The 20,384-nt window shown below is 45.8% G+C and overlaps 1 protein-coding gene across 5 annotated transcripts in view; it reads left to right on the forward strand.

The window, feature by feature from the left end:
* Nucleotides 1-356: 356 nt before the first annotated feature.
* LOC107502308 (paternally-expressed gene 3 protein) overlaps nt 357-20,384 on the forward strand; it is a 50,996-nt gene continuing 30,968 nt past the window's right edge. The window contains exons 1-7 of one of the 5 annotated variants that reach the window (XM_036232251.1): nt 357-511; nt 4,555-4,641; nt 13,635-13,711; nt 15,812-16,291; nt 16,786-16,869; nt 17,597-17,788; nt 17,870-17,976. In XM_036232251.1, coding sequence (XP_036088144.1) covers nt 15,898-16,291; nt 16,786-16,869; nt 17,597-17,788; nt 17,870-17,976 — 777 coding nt within the window. In that variant the 5' untranslated portion in view covers nt 357-511; nt 4,555-4,641; nt 13,635-13,711; nt 15,812-15,897. Of the gene's footprint in view, nt 512-4,554; nt 4,642-13,634; nt 13,712-15,811; nt 16,292-16,785; nt 16,870-17,596; nt 17,789-17,869; nt 17,977-20,384 lie in introns of those variants that run through there. The other 4 variants (XM_016129379.2, XM_016129381.2, XM_016129384.2 and 1 more) reach the window with 4 other exon arrangements.

The raw sequence follows: 20,384 nt of genomic DNA on the forward strand, positions 1-20,384 counted from the left end.
TTGTCCATCAGATTTTCATTTCTTAGACATATATGTATATTTTTTCTTACGCAGTTTTACTTTTGGGAGCCGTCAGTGGACATTTCTCCGTATTACTCCTTTTTCTTTGTTTGGGGGTTGCAACCCCTCCACCTTTTTCTAGACCCCTCTCGGGGCCCCTCGCGTGGGCTCAGGTGACGTCAACCTCCAGCCTGGGCGCCAAGCCGTCGCCACGGCAACTGCAGCCTGATTGGCAGGGCCTGGAAGTGTGGCGAGGGGGCCCAGGGTTGGTAGTGCGGCCGCTGATTGGCCTGTGCTGGAGCCACACCTCTGCGGAGAACCTCACAAGGAGTCGCGGGCAGGGGCTCCCTGCAGAAGCCCGGGAGCTGCAGAGGACGAAGACGGAGAAGAGCAGCAGACATGTCCACTCTGGGCTGGTGGCGTCTCCAGGCGTGGGGGGCTGTGTAGGCACGCTAAGCCATGCACGGGCTGCGCCTCGGTTGAGCCGTCGGGCGCAGCGCGGTGTGGTGAGGTGAGTCGGGTTGTTCGCCCGTGCACCTCTGTGTCTGGTGGGGCGTGTCGGTCACATGCCGCAGGTGTGGAATCCCCCCCCCCTCCAGCAGCCCAGGCAGGCTGGCGGCCAACATCACCTGGCGGGGGTCCTCACAAGGCTGGCTGCCGCGCTTGCCGCAATAGCGCCATTTTGCGCGGCCGGAATTGGTCGTGGAGTCGGGGGCTGCCGCGCCATCTTGCTAGGGTGGAGGTGGGGGACGGATATGGGACAGCGGCAGCGCCGCGGACTCTTGTCACTTTGAGCTCGCCTGGGTGGGGTGTTGAAGAAGCGGCCCGCTCCTAGCGAGCATGGGAAGTGCGGTCTCGGTTTTGGGGCACCCTGCTCTCGTCTGCTGAGTCGGGGGTGCTGCAGAGCACTACCGCTATCCCACAGGGCCCCTGATCCTTGGGGCACCATGCATTCCTGCCGATTTTGGGGGTGGGGCTTGATTTGCTGCAGTGGCGGTGGGAGGGACTATGGGCTGTTGGGGGCGGGGCCAAGGGCTGTTGTGCCTGAGTGTTTTCTCTGTCCGTGATGGGTGGGTTCGGGGCACGTGTAATCTCGCGCCATCTTTGATATGGGCAGCTAAGGATTGCTGTCGTAGGCACTGTCCTCATTGGTTGACTGCGGATTGAGGCGGGGCAGAGGCTTATCCCTGGCCTATGATGAGCCTGGTGAACCCCGCCTATCTCTGCCATCTTTGATGGGATTGGCTGAGGTTTGCCACGCAGGCGTGGTCTTGGTTAGGTGACTGCAGGGGGCGGGGCCAAGGTCTGTAGTCTCCGCGGTGGCCTGGTGTTCATTGCAGTGATTGAGGTTGTGGGGTCCTGTTGTCCTCACACCTTTTTTGCTGGGCATGCGTTAACCCGCAGAGGCTTCCCGCGTCGGTACCACCCTGACTGGCATGGGTCAAAACTCTGACTTCTGAGATTGGATCACGGTTAGCAGCCTGATTTATTGGCCAGTTCTGTGGCATCTTGTGGTGACACCAGGCACTATGCTTGGCATTTGCTGTAGCTGATGCCGTTGTGGAATTATTTGTCCTGAGGGACATAGCTACATGCTGTCAGTGTACCTGCTGTTTCTCCTTGCCTAGGCTCACCCCTTTCCCCTGTTGTCGTCCCAGGGCTGTTTTCACTTGAAGACGTGTCTGGCTCTATCTTTTGACTGGGGGGAGAGCTAGGGGTGGGGGGAATAGCCAAGATGCATTGTTTAAGTGAGGGGCTGAGGGGTGGGGCCGTCCTTGGGCAGCCCTGCAGTCCTTCTTACTCTGCAACTATGTATGTTGGTCAATAGGTGGCAGCCGAGGCTTACTGTGCAGGGGCCATCATGAATGATGGAGGGTCTGCAGGAGCGGGCCTGGGGTTGGGGCTGCAGAGCCCCGCCCACCTTACCGCTACATTGGCCAGCAGGTGGCAGGCGAGACTGTGCGGGTACCGTCTTGAATAACTGCAGGACTGGATGCAGGGAGTGGGCCCAAGGGAGGGCCGCGTGTCCTGAGTGACTGATAGGGTTTGCATACCCCTCCCCGCTCTAGCATTGTGTTGGCCGATGGATGGCCACCGAAACTTACAGTGCAGACACCATTTTGAATGATGGTGGAGCATGGGGGGCAGGCCTGAGGGAGAGGCTGACGTGTTTTGCTTGACTGGCTGAGGAGGAGTGCAGACTCTAGCCCATCTAGTGCTGCGTTTGTTGGCCAGCAGATGGCAGCTGAGGCTTAACTGCATAGGCGCCATCTTAAATGACAGTGGAGCTGCAGGGGGCAGGCCCAGGGAAGGGGCTGTCTTGTCCCGAGTGACTGACGAGGTGCTGCAGATGCCCTGCCCGCTCTAGCTCTGTATTGGCTGACAGGTGCCAGGTGAAACTTATTGCAAGGGCACCGTGATGAATGCTAGTGGAGCTGGAGGGGCGTGCCCTAGGGAGAAGCTGCGGAGCCCTGCCCACTTCACTGCATTGGCCAACAGATGGCATCCGAGGCTTACTGCATGGGCATGCATCCTCATGAATAACCGTGGGGCTGACTGCAAGGGTGGGCCCAGAGAAGAGACTACTTTGACCTGAGTGACTGGGGCTGAATACCGGTGTTCAGCTCGGCTTTGCATTTGTTGTTGGTGGGTAGGTGGCCGCAGAGGCTTACTGCGCAGGCGCCGTCTTTAATAAGGCAGAGCTATAGGGGGCGGCCTGGAGGTCACTGCCAAGGCTTACTGAGCAGGCGCCATTGAGTGAAGTGGGGCTTTCAGGGGTGGGCTGAGGGGCTTCGGTGTCCTGAAGGACTGGGTACAGAGCCCGCTTCTGCCGTCTGTGTTGGCTACTACGCAGGCGCCTATTTGGCAAGCCTGGTGCGTTTGCTGCAATGACGCCATCTCCCGGTGGCCACGCGACGTGGTGGTCGGTGGCCTGTTTCCTGAGGTGCCAAAGCCAAGTGTTGGGAAATGTGGAGACAAAGTTCAGCTGCACAGTTCTGAGGGTCAACTAGTAGAAAAACGGGTTCAGAATTTAGGAATTTTAATAGATTTGGGAAGGGCAGGATCTTTAGTGAGAGAACGGAGGCGGCGGGCTGTGCATATAAGTTGGGGTTTGGAGGTTCCAAGTGCAGTGGGAGTTTGTGCAAAGGGGAAGGCATGAAGCCGGTGGAGTGGAGAATTCAGTAAATGGTCATGATGGGCATGTGGCGTGGTAGATGTCCAAAGGAGGGCACTTCCTAGGCCGTAGGGGCGAGGTTTGGAGTTGGGCTTCTCAAGCCCTGGAGGGGCGGGCTGTGGGAGAGCTAAATGGGGTGGGGCCACCTCCTGGGAGAGTTGGGGGAGGGGCCACTTATGGGCAGAGCTGCTTTTGACGCTGTTGCTGCACCTTCCATTGGACTGCCAGTAGAGGGCGATGGGCAAGGGGTGACATTGGGGTAAAGGGAAGAGCTTCTAGTCCTAGCTACACCAAGACTCTTTAAATCATTAATCAATCAGATCTCTCTGTTTTTTAAATAGGGAAAGTGACACTGGATTCTTCTTTCCCCAAGTAGGTGGTGGGAGAAACCTAATTATATATTGACAGTGACAGCTTTAACTTAAACCAGAACCGTTACCACGGAGGCCTCAGGTTGAATGCATGCTCTGCCACACAGTGGGACTTAAAGTATATAGTGTTAATCTATTGGGAACGTGTTGATATCCTCTAAAATATTACATAAGATTAATGATATCATTACTTAGTAATAACAGCATTAAGATCCTAATGTAAGCTAGCCCCTTCATGTTACTTAAATTTTTAGCAGAGTTAAATTTCTGGCTCTGCATCACTGGCTATTAAATGGCAGAACTAGAGTTTCAACTCACTTTCATAAGGGATGCCTATGTCATTATTCCACAAGGCCTCCATGAGAAACATCAACTGATGTACTGTTTTTTCAAAATGACTTAAGGTTGATCTATACTAGTCTGCCATGAGCTCTGAGATTGAGTTCTCTGAACCTCTGTTTTTCTTTGAAGTGAGAGCCAGAAAATAGCACTGTGGTGAGGATTAACAGACAATAAAAGTAAGGTGCGAAGATCAGTATGTGGCATGTAATTAGCAGTAAATAATAGTATTCTCTTAGCCATTTTTTTCCTCCAATTTTTAACTTGTAACGTGTCCCTTTCCTTAAAAGGAATGGCCATTGCCACATAGCTAATATGTGGGGAATTGGGTTCTTGAATTGATTTAATCCAATCAGTGTCTTTACTATTTTGCTTTGCTTGTTAGAAAAGGTTCTAAGACATCCAGAGATTGACTTGCACATCCATGGACATAACCTCATTGGGAAAAGATTGTGATTACAGCCAGGTACAACATGTACCTCAGGATGCACAGCCCATTCATTGCCCTTCCATTCTGGGAAAGGGGTGGGGGAAGCAGTTCTTCCTGGTCTCCTTTGACCTATGTCATTTACTATAGGAGATAAAGATAAAGCTGTTGTGGGATCATTCCAGCCTGAGGTATCCAGGAATTGCAAAATAAATTTGGTGTCTTGTGTTTTCCTTCCCCAGCTCTGCTTCCTTGCACTTCTACCCTTCTCAGAGACGACTGGCAAGAGGAGGAGGGCCTAGCTCCAAACACTAGGTGGCTTATTCCAGGTGAGCTGAATTTTCTTTTCACACTGCCACACCCATCCTTGGAGTGAGCACATCCTTCCTCATCCTGACACTTGTCCTGAGCACGTGTTCCATGTAGCCACACAAGCACCGTTTGTGCTCTCTGAGAATGCACAGACTCTTCTGGTTGATCATGTGTTCTCCAGAAATTATTCTGGCCTCAGGCCATCCTTCTCAGTGTCCTAACTCTTCCCAACATTCAGCTACTTCTTCCGGCCTACTCTTTCCCTGTTATTGGGTGATTAAAGAAGCATGAGCAATTCTTCATTCATCTATCAGACATGGCGCCAAGTAGGAAATGAAGTGTTCCCCTTAAGCTCATAGTCTCTTAGGTAATGAAAGACAATGAAAAAATAATTGTGTGGCTCCTGCCTTTAAAAGAGAACACTCACTGCAGGCAGTTAACTTAATCTGGCAGAGTCCATATAGAGCCTCCCTGAGAAAGTCAGGGACATTAAAGTTGAGTCACAAAGGATAGTGGATGATAATCTGTCATGGGAAGAGTAATCTTAAGGAAAGGGGACAGGAACCTTCCTAAGGGATCCAGAGAAAGGAACCAAAAGTCCAGGATGCCTAGGGCAGAGTGAAAGGACAGAGTTAGAGTGGCATGGTGGGAGAAGGTGGGGCTGTATTGTGAAAGGCCTTGCAATCAATTGGAAGTATTTGGGCTTGATCTGAAGTGCAGTGGAAAGCCATTGAGGAATTCTGACTATGAAAAATCAGATTTCAGTTTTTAAAAATATCATCTTATTGAAGGGTTCAGAAGAGGAAGGTAGAAACAGTGGGTACAGGGAGACCACCTCAGGTTCAAGTGAGAGATGAGGGTTGCAGCAGGGGAATAAGTGAAGCAGATGGATTTGGGAGCCACATTAAGGAGACAGACTCAGCAGGGATTGCACACTTTGTTCATGGCTGCTGGCTGACTCAGATCAGACTCATGAATCATGCTATTACCCAGGGAAGAGAGCAGAATAGCCAAAAGTTATTCATTCCAACAGCAAGCTTTGCTGTGCTTGGCCTGGGACAGGACAGAGTCATGCTGGATTTCAGGTCTTCAGAGGTGTGTGGCATAATCCCTGGACTTGATGTCTTTAGAATGAGAATTCCTATCAAATGAAATGTAAGGAAACATAACATGCTCACTACAACGATAGGTGGCTATGGCTATGCAGATGGTGTTACCATCTGGGGAAGGGCTGACATACCTTCTCACATGGGCCCTGGGGGATGGGTTGGTTTATTCGTGGCCTCAGTGAATGCTCCAGGTATCCAGTGTCAGGTGCTCAAGCTTGTGGAAACTCAGGAACCTTGTTTTGCCTAATGACACATCCATATTAATAAAGCTCAGAAGACTTAGTGTGAGCCATGCTGACATCAGTTTATTTTGGAAAATAATATGACCGAAATATGGTATTACTGGTCTTTCAATTTTGGTTTATTGGTTTATGATAGGAGATCACTATAGCAGGGTATGATCAGCAAATTCTCTCCCTATAGGCAGACCTACATGGGAAACAAAACCGTATATGCAGGTGGTCTGGTGAGTATGGAATCATGAAGATAAGGACAAACTTGGATAGCACTGGCATGTAAGGCAGCTTTGTGCCACCATCTGGTTGCAGTGAAGCTCTTGCTGGGGGTACCACGATAGCAGAAGCCCCAGCCCATAGCCCCCACCCCACAATCTCCATTCAAGTCGGGTCTGATAAGAGTCACTCTTTCTTCTGGATGGTTAGATGAGCAGTGCTTTATGGCCTGCCTTGTCATCCCCTCCTTCCTGTAAAAAAAAATTCTTATCAGCCAAATTTTGACACCTAAGTCTGGTCAGAGATGTTATATGGACTCAGAAGGTATTTTTTGTCTCTGTAAAGTAGCCTTCTTTGTGTAGAACCATATGGGGGTTGATCATAAAACTAAACTTCCGTTTTTCAGGATTTGGGGGGAAAGTCCTCAAGAATGGACAACAATAAGGAGTTTTGCTGGATTGTAGTAAATGCTAAGTGTACATGCTAGAGGTGAGCCTTGGGTGATATGGAGATTATCTGAGAGGAGCCACCCAGCAGACCAGAGTGGAAGATAGTGGCCAGTGTGGCACACCTGGAGAGGCAGGTACAGTTTTCATAGGTACCGAAGATTACTTTTTGGCACCTCCAGTTCGAGTACCACAGCCCTAGACAGTTGAGCTGCAAGTTATACTGGTAGCCGCAGAGAGTTTGGGTGAACAGGCCCCAGACTGATGAATCTTTTTGGCGTTAAGTATCTAACCTGAGAGGTAAGGGAGCTCGGGGCTGGGTTGGCATTTTCCTCAACATGCATGCAGATGTAGAGAATGTCAGTCTGCAGAGAGAGGCAGGAGAATGGTACGCATGAGGAGAGAGAAGAGGCTGCACAGCATGCTGTCTGTGAGAAATGAAGACAGTAACTCCCTCCGTTCCTCACTTTAAAGGTCTCAATTCCAGCCCCTTTCACAAGGTAGGTAGAACAAGTGAGGGGGCTGAGTCCAGGAGTACTTGATGAGGGACCAGAGTGAGTAGGTAGACACAGGTTGATGAAGGTGTCATGGAGCTTCTCTTGCAACTGACTAGATAGATGTAGGCAGCCTGAGGGCAAACAGTGGGGTCATGGAATTTCTTTGTCTCCAGGCAGCCCAGCCACATTTCCAGCCTCTGATTCATGTTCTTTGAGTTCTTCCCAGTTCAGTTGAACACTGGAGCCATTCATTGATCCTTTGACTGAGGCCAAAGACCCCCCCAGTTGTGCCAGGAAGGCCTGACAAATTCTTTCAGTTAGATTGCGAGACCCATGCTTTTGTTTTCTACTCATTTTTATGAAATAATAGTAAAGTACTATAAAACACCCAAATGATAGAAGTACTGCCAGGTAAACCACAGTGGCAGCACCGTTATCCAGCAGGCAGCACCACTGTCCTGTGGTTTTAGACAGTGTAGCTCATTCATGGTACTGCATGCAGTGCTTACATTTCATGCTTAGATGTCCAGTGTCTTTAAGAACAGATACTTGGTGGTAGAAGAACAGCTAGAAAACCTGCCTGTATGGAGGGTGACACTTTACTACTGGTTCCCATTATTTGTCCTCTCTCCTTCCCTCCCCTTGGCATTGGTGGCGTATCTAGGCCCCTAGGACCTGTTGTGCCTATTTCCTGTGTGTCCCAACCTATGTCTTCAGACTTTTAAAAATCTTGCCCTTGACTACTTAACTCATGCTAGGATTTCTGCTCCAAAGAGAGTAGAGAGAGATGTGAAACTTTTAGTAACTAGGGGTATGTGGGAGCCCACTAACAAGTCAGGAAATGAAGGTGATAGGTTTGCCACGCAGCCAGAATTCAGTTTGAACTACCAAATGGGACAGCTGTCGGTGAGGTCAGGGTCTGGGTATGGAGCCCCATCAGCAGTGCACTGGCCCAGAGGGACTTGAAGATAGCCAGTGGAAGACTCCTGGGACCATTACGGGGTAGCCAAGGGGGCAGGTGAAGTGGTCAGTGAGCTGCAAGTGTGTCTTGGGGACACTGCAGGGGATAGGGGTACTGATGAGCAATAATAAGCAGAAAGTAAAAGGGAAAACAAACAGCAATTGAACATACTTCCAAATCTTTGAAATTTTTTTCTGATTGTGAATTTAAAATAACACTAAATTGAAATTCAAAAAGAAATGGAAATAATCATTTATTGATCATTCATTCTGATTTTCCCCATTTTACGAATAGTCTTTAGAAAAGTTTATATGGAAGTTTTCTTCCAGTTTAATTCGTACATACTGCCATATGTTTAAGTACCTGTGTACATGTTTTTTTTTAATGTAAGTGAGATCATGGCCCCAATCCATTACCATTTCAAATTCAGGCTGTAAGATCGAATATGTAAGGTGTTAGACGGTGGTCGGGGGAGGTTCAGAGACCTTATATGATGTGTTCATCATGTTTTTAGTCTCCATTTATATGGATGTGTGTGTGTATACATGTGAGCTTATACATACTACTTTGTAGCTATTTAACAGTACAAGACCTTCCATATAAATACATCTCCATTTATATCTTTGTTTTCTAAAAACTTCCTTACATTCCATTGGGTGAACATTCACATTGTTTTCTGTGTATCTATAAATGGATATACTTAAATTAAAAATCCCACATGTGCTGTATAGTTTCATACACTAATATTTTCATTTAATGCAAGCTTTTTTTTTTATATTAGTCATTTTCCATAAACTGGTATACCCATAGAATGGAATATTCTGTGGCCTTTAGAAAGAATGAGGTAAATCTGTATGAGCTTTTATAGAAAGATACTCCTCATAAATTACTGGGCTCATACATGTGCAGAACTCCTGGCATAGTCTCATGTTTGTAAAAACAAAACGTTAGTGTATGTATATATAGATTTTCAAAGGTTTAATATAATAACATGTGATCCAATGGGTGTGGCCTACAGTCTTTAAATATTCCTTAGTGTCTGTTTGTATTACCTTGTATGTTTATGATCAGAAAATAAAGCTACAAAATTTCTTGGAAACATGACTTAATGTTACATAACGTTCTATTAAAGATTTCATGTTTTAATTCCTCGTTTGGTGAAATTTTTGAGTGCACTGATTTATTTTAGTGAGAATAAAGTGTTTGTCATTGGCTTTAGAGGCCTTAGGCTTCTAGAGTACCCATGGCTGAAATACAGAATTTCTCGAGAAAGAGGCCAGACTCCAGCACTGGCTTTATTGGTTCCCTGATCTCTAAGGCCTACTCCAACCTCCTCGGAAATACCTACTTACCATTTAGTTTTAAGAAAGTACCTAGTTTGTATTTAATAATTAATGCTGTTCTTAATTTTAAAACTGTATTATCGACTAAATTCCCACGTGTGTGTATACTTAAATATAAGTCAGTTTCAGGACTGTGTTATGCTCCATTCGTGTATGTCCTTGCACTCATATGGTTGTGTTGGAAAGAATTCTTTGTTTTCAAGTTTGAGTCATTTTACAGACAACCCCTTCACCCCTGCCACCCACCTACCTTCTTACTCAAAATTGTCTTGATATTTCTGTACATTTATTCTTTTAAAGGATCTGGATTCTCAGTCTGTCAAAGCTCCCGCCTTTTTATTAGATTTTCATTTGTATTTAAGGAAAGATTGATGACAATTTCCACGTTCTTGTCCCAAAACATTTTCATTTATTTAGAACTTGTTTTATACTCTTCTATACATTTAAAAAATTTTGTGTGGGGTTGCAGACTGTTGAATTTATTTATGGGAATTTATTTTGCTATTAATAGAATTTTTTTTTTTTTTTTTTGCTGTATTTACTGATAAGGTTTTTCAGGTCAGAATAATGCTTTTCCCACAAACTTAGGCCTTTCATTTCTTTTTCTTCAATTGCATTACCTAAGACTGCCAGAACAGCATTGAATGGTAGTCGTGGTGGAGGGTCAGCCTCCTTTCTTTGTCCCCTCCTCGAGGTGCAACACCTTATGTTCGCTTACATTTATTTGAGATCAGTTTTTTTGTGTGTGTTTAGATGGTCTCCTAGCCTCTTTGCTAAGAGTTTATAAGAAAAGACTGTTGAAGTTTGTCAACGTTTTATAACATGTGGCAGTGCCATGTGTCCCCTTCCCCCTTTAAACCATGGTATGTAACAGCCTACCCTAATAGAATGTTATCCTTGTGTTACTGGAATAGCCTTTCATGGTCATAGGCTATTATGCAGACTTACCTAGATGGGATTTATTAAACGTTTTACATCTAAGTACAAAAAAGTTTCTCGAACACCTTCTATGTGTCAGTCTCATAAAGGTGGAAATACAGGGATAAGAAAGATGGAGGTCCAGGCATTTCTTGTCTGTTGTAGTCATGCATCTTCAAGCACATTCCTGATGATATGTGGAAGCTTACTGATGGACTGGCCCTGGACAGGCTTGTCCTCAACCTCTACTCCCTGTGATCAGATCAAACAAACCTTTACATGACTCCTTTTTGCTGCTTTCTTAGCTGCCTCCAAACCACTGTCCTCTATTTGCCTCCATGGTGGGCGTGGCTGTTGCTGGTGGAGGCCGAAGCCAGACTGAGGAAGTGTATGGAGAGGGTAGAGCAGTTATGCTTTTGATTGGCCAGAGACTCTGTCCTGGAGGTGTTGACCTGGGAACCTGGTCTTTCCCAGGTGAGGTGAACAAGGGCCCTGGCAGGTACTAACTCAGTGTATGGCCCCACTCACAGTATCCCTTTAGACTGTAAATGGAAGACAGGGTGAGCTAGGGGCAAGGGGCCCCCAGCCTCATCTTGTAGGTATCAGTAACCCTGTGGGACACTGTTGACCACCATGAGTGTTTCCTTTTCATGAGTATGACTCTTGGTTGTTCTGTCCCATGTCAGGACATCAGTCATATAACAATGCATTAACAGGACATATACTTCTCTGACACATGCTTGTCCCTTCCCATGGCTCCATGTGTAAAATCCTGTTACTTGCCATTGTTTATTGCAATAGCTTTTTAGTGCTAAAGGGTTTTTCCCTTTTATAAACTGGAAATTAGATGTATATATACAAGGACTGAATCATGGTGGGTGGCTGACTTTTTAGCCTTTTCGTTTCTAACACTTTGTCTTGATTATCTTTGTACTTAAGTAGAGACTTGCTGATTTTTAATTTTTTTTTTAAACTTATGTCACAGTGACATCCAGAAATGTGGTTCACATCTGAACCAGCCAGCTTCTCACCACCGATTTTTATTTTTTGAACTATTTGTCTGAATGGTGGGCAAACAAGTTTTCATTTTAATATTTTGCATTTTTTTTGATTTCTTATGTAATTTGGCATTTATTTATGATGTAAATACTAGTTCATTACTAATTTTATGAACCTTATATTAATGTTCTTAATTTTAACATTGGGCTACTTATCTTACTGCTGTATAAGAGCTTTTTCTATTCCAAATAATAGCTGTTGTCCATTATCAGCTACTTCAATGAATATATTCTTAAACATATGTCATTGCTTATCTCCAGGATAAAGTCATAGAAGTAGAATCTATAGGACAGGATATGTACATTTTTAATTTTGATAAAAGCCAGGTTGCTCTGCATAAAATTGACATTGCCAAACTGTGAATATTCCAGTTTTTTCACGCAGACATGTACGTCATCTACCTTTATGATGAGTCTATTCCTGAGGCCCTTTTTTACTCTCAGGTGAATTTCCTGTGCCATCGTGGGCAAGGAATAGTTACAGTCCCATTTTTCTAAGGTTTTCCTGTTAAAAATTTTCATTTTTTAAAGCTGTTACTGATCAAGGGTTGTTTGTTGGCCTGGTTGTAAAATCTTGAGCATATTTAACGGATCACACGTGGTTACTGCAGTCCTAAACCTGAGGAGTGAGTGAGTTCCATAGGAGCTGGCAGGATACTTGGGAGCATTCAAATAGTTGTATTACTAATGAATTATGAGGTCCTCCATCTCTGTTCTATGCCCCAGAAGGTTTTTATAACATGATATAATGCTTTGGTCTTTGAAACTTTACTTCCTCAGTTTTCCTCTGCTTCCTGAGTCAGGATTGCCTATTTATGTTTTCTTCAGAGAACTATTGATTCCCTGTCAAATTTTTTAAGCCTTCAGCTCTCATACATAGTTTTCACCTATTCATTCTTTATGCTTCAAATACATGCCTATTAGAAAAATTAACGTAATAGAGAAGTATATGTGTAAAACCAAAGCTGTCCTCAGTATTTTCTGATTTTATTGTCAGGTGTGAAGAGCCCTTTCCTGCTCCTGGATAATAAAAATTAATCTTTTCATTTTGTTTGTTTATTTTGATTTTAGTTTTAGCATTCTTATGTATGTGTGACCTTTCCCCCAGTTGAAGATTGGCTAGTTTTCCTATTACTGTTTATCGAAATACTCCTATATCCCTTACTATTTTTTAATGCCACTTTCATAGACTCAAATATTTAACTGTATGGTAGCTTTGTATTGTGATTCTTAAATGAATCTGTCTTTTTGTCATAAGTTATAAGTGACTTGTTGTCTTATGTGGCCTCGATGGTATAGAGAAGACCATCCTTTGTTATTTTTTTGTCGTCTTTCAGCCTTTAGTCCTATTGTAAAAGAACTTTTCTTATCCCGAGATTATATTAAAACATTTCTTAAATTTTGTGTATGGCTTGTTGGCCTTTTCATATGAATTTTCAAAATACCAAGCCCAATGGAATTCTTCCAGGTCAATTTTAGAACCATTGTCCAGCTTTCCAAAATAAATATTTTTTGAAATTCCATGAGATAATATGGATTAACTTGGGAGAGGATTTAGAGCTTCAATATACTGGATCCATATGTCTCCTATAGTTATCTTATGTGCCTTCAGTTACTGCCTTTTATATTGCAGTATAATTTATCATTTTAGTCACATAGGTGCTACTTTTTCCATTCTTTTTTTATTCTGAAAATGGAATTCTTCACATCTAAGAAAAATTGTTAATACATACTTGAGTCTGCTACAAGTGATTTTCTTATTAAATTACTACAAGGTCTGTTTCCATGATTCACAGTATCCAAGTGGACAGTCTAATCAGAAAATAATAGTTAAAGATAGTTATATCTTTTCTGTGCCTCAGATTTGTTTTTCTTACCTTGTTGAAGCAGGGTAGAACTCTATAGAATAATGATCAATAGTGATAGCGTTAAGGCTTTTACTTATGCTTTTATAAGTGAGTTTGGCCTGAGGTTTGTTAGTACTAATCTTTGTCTTGGATTTTTGAATTATTCTGGTTTCATAAAGAAAATCTGAAAGCGTTGTTTCTCTTTTCTGGTTGGTTTATATGACATGGGAATTGACTTTTCCTTGAAAATGATAGAAAAGGCCTCACCTGTAATGGTATCTGAGTTCACAGCCATTTGGAGAATTAATTCTCTGATGCTCTTTTTACATTTCTTTCATGTTTATTTGTCTGTGTGTTTATTTCTTTAACATATCTGCAGGTCCCTGGCATTTTGACTCTGTTCCTGTGGGTAGCGGCCTGTTCTGAAGTTTCAGAAACGGTCCTGTTCTCAAACAGGTGATGTGTGTACCCGAGGGTGTCCTGTTGTCTCTGAGAGGTTGGGCTGGTGTCACCGAGGGAACTGGAGTTTTCTCTTGAGTCTGGATGCCACAGGGCAGGCTTGAGCTCTCTGCCCTCCCCTCTCTCCCACGTGGGCACTGGGTTTTGAGGACTATGTTCTGGTCAGGGGCAGTCCCTCTTAGGTCTTGGGTAAGGTTGTGCTCTCATCCAAGATGTCATACCAGTGCTCTAGAGCCCTGGCACTTGCCCTTTCCCCTGCTGTGGAACTCTTCCGTCCAGCAGGGTATTAACTAGCACCCTCCTGTAGTCACCTCTGCTCCCTAAGGAGGACAGGGAAGGCAAGGAGGAAGTGGCAGCCCCCACAGAAGTACAAAACTATCAGGTAAGTTAATTCCGCCACCCAGACCTGGATTGTTTTCCTTATGTTGCCTACTTTAACACCAGTTGTGGCTGACTAACAATAAAAAGGCTACATAATAGAACTTATTTGCAGCTAAAATGGTTTAAAGGGAAATACATAGCCTTAATGGTTTCATGAGGAAAAAAAGATTGAAAATCAGCTGTTATACTCAGCCTAAAAAGTTTTTTTTTTTTAAAGGGAGGAAGCAGCAAATTAAAAATTATGGCAGCTAAGCAAATAAATGGTACGGAAGATCATCAAAGTAGAAAGCTTGTCCATTAGCGATAAAGTAAACCTTTAGCAAGACTTGCAAGGTGAAGGCGTGTGCAATAGCATGAAGAAGCCCGATGGCTATTTCATCACATTTGCACTGGTTATGTGGATAACATAGGTTTGTTTAGGGTTTCTACGGATTCACTAAAATCTCATTAAATTTCCCCCCAGGGTAAGGCCCCATTGTCAAGAGAGCTTCACAGACATATACCTGTCTGGGAAGGGACTGGTAGAAGAGTAGGTGGGTGAGGCTACTCTTGGAGATAGACCTAGAGGTTAACCCAGGGTGTTCCCTCTCTCTGACCTGTGCTGTGCTTATGCAGGCCTGTGTCTAAATCCAATTGTTAAATGGGTTTGCATAGGTTATTCAGCATGTAGTATCAGTGTTGATACCTGGCTTCGTGTCTGGTGTGAGGGGATACAGTGATGGAGATGTCTATCCGCAGTCCCATCATAGAGTTGACAGATTGCTATGGGGAGACAAGCCAGTTAACTCAAGGATTTAAAAAGATGTGATCAGCGCTTGGAACACCCAATAAAGTGAGTCTCAGGAAAGATCTAAGTGGCAGGAGCCTGAAGCTGGGTTTGGGGACAGATGCTCTTTAGGAGGGCATGCACTACCTCATGAGGGATCATCCTATGCATACCTGAAGACACAGACAGTCTACAGCAAACAGAACTTGCCACCATGATAGAGATGTCCTGTGCTGTCTGGTGAAATGTGACTAATGGGGCTGAGGAGCTGGATTTTTAATTTTACTGAATTTTGTTTGAAGTAGCCACACTTTATGCAGCAGCATTGGCACAAATTGTCTGTGAAAATAAGAGCACTAGCCATCCTGTCACCACCTGGAGCTGAACAATTGTGACATTTTCATGTGTTTTTCCATCTTTCACACGTCTGCTGCCTTTACAATTGTGTTAAGGGAAGAAACGCTCAGAAATGGCAGGGTTGGTCCCCATCCCCTAATTTTTCTGTCCATTTTTGCTAAGAAAACAGTTGACACCCAGTTTTAGTAACAGCTAGCACCCTGATCATTTCCCCTGTGCAGGGCTTCTATAGTTATACCTTTTAGGTATATTAGCTTATTTCACCTTCACATTTCTCAAAGGGGGTTGGGGGTGTCTGTTCTTTATTTGCAATATGGGGACAGACTCTAGGACATTGGGTAAGTTGTCCAGGGTCACAAAACCAGTTAGTAGAGCTGACTCCTCAAACAGGTCCTGGGGTGCCCAGAGGTCATGCCTTAGTGCCTGTGCTAAGGCACACTTGGTGTCCTTTGTGTGTCTGTGTATGGGGGGGCTTGTGCGTCTCTCCCCCATGTGATGCACAAAGCATTGTAGATGCCCCTTGTCAGGCAGCAGCACACTGCTGCCTAGTCCTCGACTTCTGGGACATGTGTGTATCTCCTTACGATCTGCAGGTCCCTGAGTACTGACTGTCACAGGCTGCTGCATCTTTCCTGTTGACTCATGTTCGGTTCCAACACTGAAAATTTTACTTAGAGAAATGCTGCCTCCAAAGTACTTGTCTGCCAGCAAACCCAAGAGGTCGTGGGCCCCAGATCTATATGAGCTAGACAGTGACTTGACTAAGGAGCCGGATGCCGTCATAGGAGGAGGTGCAGCTGACTCTGAATTCTTTCATCAGAGGTTTCGGAATTTCCTCTACGTGGAGTTTGTTGGGCCCCGGAAGACCCTAATCAAACTCCGAAACCTCTGCCTCGATTGGTTGCAGCCGGAGACTCACACCAAGGAGGAGATCGTCGAGCTCTTGGTTCTTGAACAGTACCTGACCATCCTCCCCGAAAGGATCAAGCCTTGGGTGCGAGCAAAAAAGCCACAGAGCTGTGAAAAGCTAGTTACTCTGCTGGAAAGTTACAAGGAGATGTATGAGCCAGAAGGTGAGACCAAGAGGATGTTGGGGCCATCAGGAGGCCGTGAGCCCCTGGGCCTCTCAGCCTTGGCACTGCTCGTGTCCTGGGCCAGATAGTTCTCTTCACGGGAGGGCTGTCCTGTTGTGGGGTGTCTAGTGGCACCGTGACCTCTATACCCACAAGATGCCACTGGCACCACGCCCCCAGGCTATGACAGCCAAGTGTGATGTTGCCAGTTTCCCCTGAGGAACTGGAGTGCTTCCATGTGGCCCCGGCTCCCTCTTGTGAAACTGAGGAGTGTGGTGCCCCCAAAGCTACGGTTGTTGGAGGTGAGGTAGCAGTCTTAGCCATGTCCCCACAGAGCCCAGGTAGGAGGCAGGGGCGCGTGAGGCTCCGATCACTGCAGCCTCTCCTGGAGGTATGCTCCATTAGGGGTGGCGACCTCCACTTTTGCATTTGGGGAAACTTGCGAGTGGGTACGAGGTACCAAAACATTGAGTCGATGTCTGCTGTCCTCTCAGACAGCAGTGGTGACGGCCACAGCGAAGACAGCATGAGCCGAGAGGGAGCGGCATCCCCACCACCACGCTCTGCCTGTTTCTGCAGTGAGTAACCCAGGCAGGCTGCACTGCCGCCCATTGGGGCGCATTCCCAGACCTGAGCCCAGTTTTCTCCAACTCTGCCGTGTGTGCTCGTAGGGATGCTCAGTGAGGCCATCGCCACCTTCCCTGGGGCAGCCCTTTCTGCTCAGAGATCTGAGGGGCAAGTAATTTAGTGACGTAATGAGACTTTATATCAAAGTAAGTACAATATATGGAGCAAAACACTGTTTTAAATGCTGAGAGAAATGTTTGAGACTCTTGGACGCTTATACAGTGGGCTTTCTCAGGCTGTGTCCAGGCTCTCCAGGAGGGGTGAAGTCCATTGCCCCTTGGCCTCTAAAGCCATTTTATTTGTTAAAGGTTCTTCAGAGAACTTTTTAAAGCATCACTTTGGGTGGGAGTTGTAGTCAAGGCATCTTGCACATTGACATGGGTCAGGCTGAGCCAGACGTGGAAGGTGTACAGTTTGTTCTTCTAAGTGTGGTCTTGACCATGTAGAAACTGGGAACCCAGCAGGAATGTTGGAGGCGGGGCTGAAGCAGGTCCCCCTGCCTACCACTGGGCAAAGCCCCTGAAACTGCTCCAGGTCCAGGGTGCTGGGAAGGGTCTAGATTGCACTGGGGCATCCAGAGACCTCAGCCTGGGATTTGCCCTCCGAGAGTGTGCATGTGGAGGGCAAGTATATGCATCACAACTCCTTGTTAATGCCTCCAACGTTTGGCTTTCTCAGGAGACCGGGACCGGGACCGGGACTGGGACCAGGAATGGGATCGTGACCGACACCGGGACTGGGACCGGGAGCGGGCCTGGGAGGAAGACTGGGACCGGGAGCGGGCCTGGGAGCGGGCCTGGGACCGGAGGGGCAGGAGCAGAGACCTGGAATTTCGAGACCGCTGGCCATATGCCAGGAATCCCAGAAGCAGTGAGTCCCACCCTCTGACCTCCCTGGCTCATGGGCAGGGGTGACCAGGCTTGGTCCCTTTATGCTGCCTTTCTCTCCCAGGACTTCCTCAGCGGGATCTTTCCCTACCTGTGATGGAGAAAACTTTTGCCATGGAGAGAGGGCACAGACGTAGGGACTGTATGATGGATTATGAGTCGCAATCCCAGGTATGTTCACATTTTTTCTCTGGAAAGGCCATCTTCATGTCATGCCAGAGATGCTTTCTTTCCCAAGAAGGTGGTGTGTACATTGATCCCCTGAAATCCTACCTGTGTCGAGTGAGAGCCTCAGTTATTCCTTTAAGGAGCCCAAGCCTGTCCCCAGAGGTGACAAGTGGGTAGGGATAATGCCACCTGTTTTCTGATTCATCCACGTAGTCAGAGGAACTCTTTGCCACTCAGCATTTGTATCACTTGGTAGATTGGTCATGCACAAGTAGGCCAAGGAAGCACAGCGATTCTGGAGATGTGTTTGGCCCTCAGGGAGCCAAGAAAGTCATAGGTCCACAGAGCAGACAGCAAAAGAGAGCAGAGACCCTGGAACTGACATGAGAGGAGCTGGTTTTGGAGCTCGGCTCTGCCACCTGCCAGCAGTGCAACCTCAGACCAATTCCTTAACTCAGCTGAACCATCTGTAAAATGGGTGTGTTGATTGCCTCATCAGGACTTTAGTGAGGAGCAGTGAGATTCATACATACATGTCAAGTGTTTAATAGAGCATCTGGTGGTCGTGAAGAGGCAGTGTGCTAGGGTGATTGCTGAAGGGAAAAGGATGTGGGATTCAAGCTGACCCTTAAGGAAGAAGGTAATTAGTTTGTCACAATGCGGTGTGGAGGAGGGTCACAGCCTGGGCAGAACTTTGAAAGGAAGGAAGATCCCAGTGCACTGAGCCTGTGTCTCTTACAGTGAAGCACCTGCCCAAGTCAGGCCCTGGAAAGTAAGGCAGTAACTAAGATGGTTAGGATCCCTGTCTTGGAAGCTTTCTGTCTTAGAACAAAGGACATCACCAGTCATGCAGTTAGTTCTGCATATAAATATGCCATGCTACTATTGATTGTTTAGTGTATTGTTAAGGCAAAATTTAAGGTTAGCAAGATATTGGTAAAGGGTCCTGATTTGGATTTGAAATTAAATGTCTTGCAGGAACACTTGACTTGTGAAGGATGGGGAGCCACTGGCCCGGTGGAGCCTTGGGGCAAGGGGATTCCAGGCATTAGGGAGAGCTCAGGCAAAGGCTCCAAGGCAGGAACTGACAGATGCTGGTTAGGCTATGACCCAGGGTCGTAGGACCAGCTGGCCTGGAAGTGTTGTTGGGCTGATCACTGGTCTCCATAGCAGAGCAAGGAGCTTAGCTCTGACCCACTACACTGAGATGTATTAATAATAGTTTCTGTACTCTAAGGCAGGGTCACAGGATAGAGGGCTTTGGATTCCTCTGGAGGTGACAGGAACCTATAGTTGTGCAGAAGGGATATGGGTGGAGCTTCTGCCTTAGTGGTAACTGATGAGGGAGGGGACATGGAGGTGGGTGGGGTCAGAATAACTTGGGTTCTCTAGCCCAAATGTAGGTTATGTCCTCTTCCCAGGGTTTGGTAGCACACCTAGTTTGTCACTAACTTTGATTTCTTATTTGGAAACACAAAGTTGACCAAAATTTTAGGAATCCACACAAAAATATTAATTGTAGGAACATTGTCTTAAACTTAATTTTGAAAAAGAAGCTTCTCTGGCATGCATTTGCCACCTGTGAAGACAGTAGAGTGTTTTCTGAACATAGTTCTGTGAGCTAGTGACCAGGTTTTCAGTGGTCTGTGGAGAAGTGAGAAGCACAAGTATCATTTTAGGGTGTTAAACTACTCTAGTAAAATGAAGATGATAGATTGGTACTTGGATTTTGTGTTCTTTGCTTTTTAAATGCCTTCTTTGCCACTAAGGAGTTGGCACCACATCTGTGTGGTCCAAAAGTCTGGGCAACACTGATTCCCACTGACTCAGAATGGTACAAATAGCCACGCACAAAACAGAAAATTCTCATCTTCTTTTATCATTATGTGTAAATCTCTCAATGTTTCATGTCTAGGTCATGTGAAAATGAAATTGTGCTAGCACTGTTTTACGGATAGCATCTTTTCATGTGGAACTTGAATGTGGCCTGTGCATATTCAGACGCCATTGGGGATTAAAATACAACGTGAACAGCTGCTTTAGAGCCACCCACTAGCAATAGATGGACAGTTTTAAATCAAAGCATCATTTTCCTTTCATAGGAACAATATAGTTCAAAATTTAATGGGCATTTATTTTTCTCAGGTTAGGTAAATGGAGACAACAATATACGAGAAATTATCCTCTGCTTTTGCCAACACCAGCCCCCAAGTTTTTGACCTCATCTGCTCTCTGCCAGCCACCAAGTTAGGAGCTCTGGTTTCCTCCCTCTTGCAAATGCGTCTGCTCTTTCCTCCATCGCAGTAAACCAGTGCTAAGACCTCGGGAACACTGGTCTCACCTGAGCATGGCAGCACTCCTGTCTTCAGAAACATGCCATCTGAGCACCAGAAATGGTGCGATTTTGCCAT

Source organism: Rousettus aegyptiacus, unplaced genomic scaffold (genome assembly GCF_014176215.1).
Source record: "Rousettus aegyptiacus isolate mRouAeg1 unplaced genomic scaffold, mRouAeg1.p scaffold_m13_p_14, whole genome shotgun sequence".
NCBI classification, from domain to species: Eukaryota; Metazoa; Chordata; class Mammalia; order Chiroptera; family Pteropodidae; genus Rousettus; species Rousettus aegyptiacus.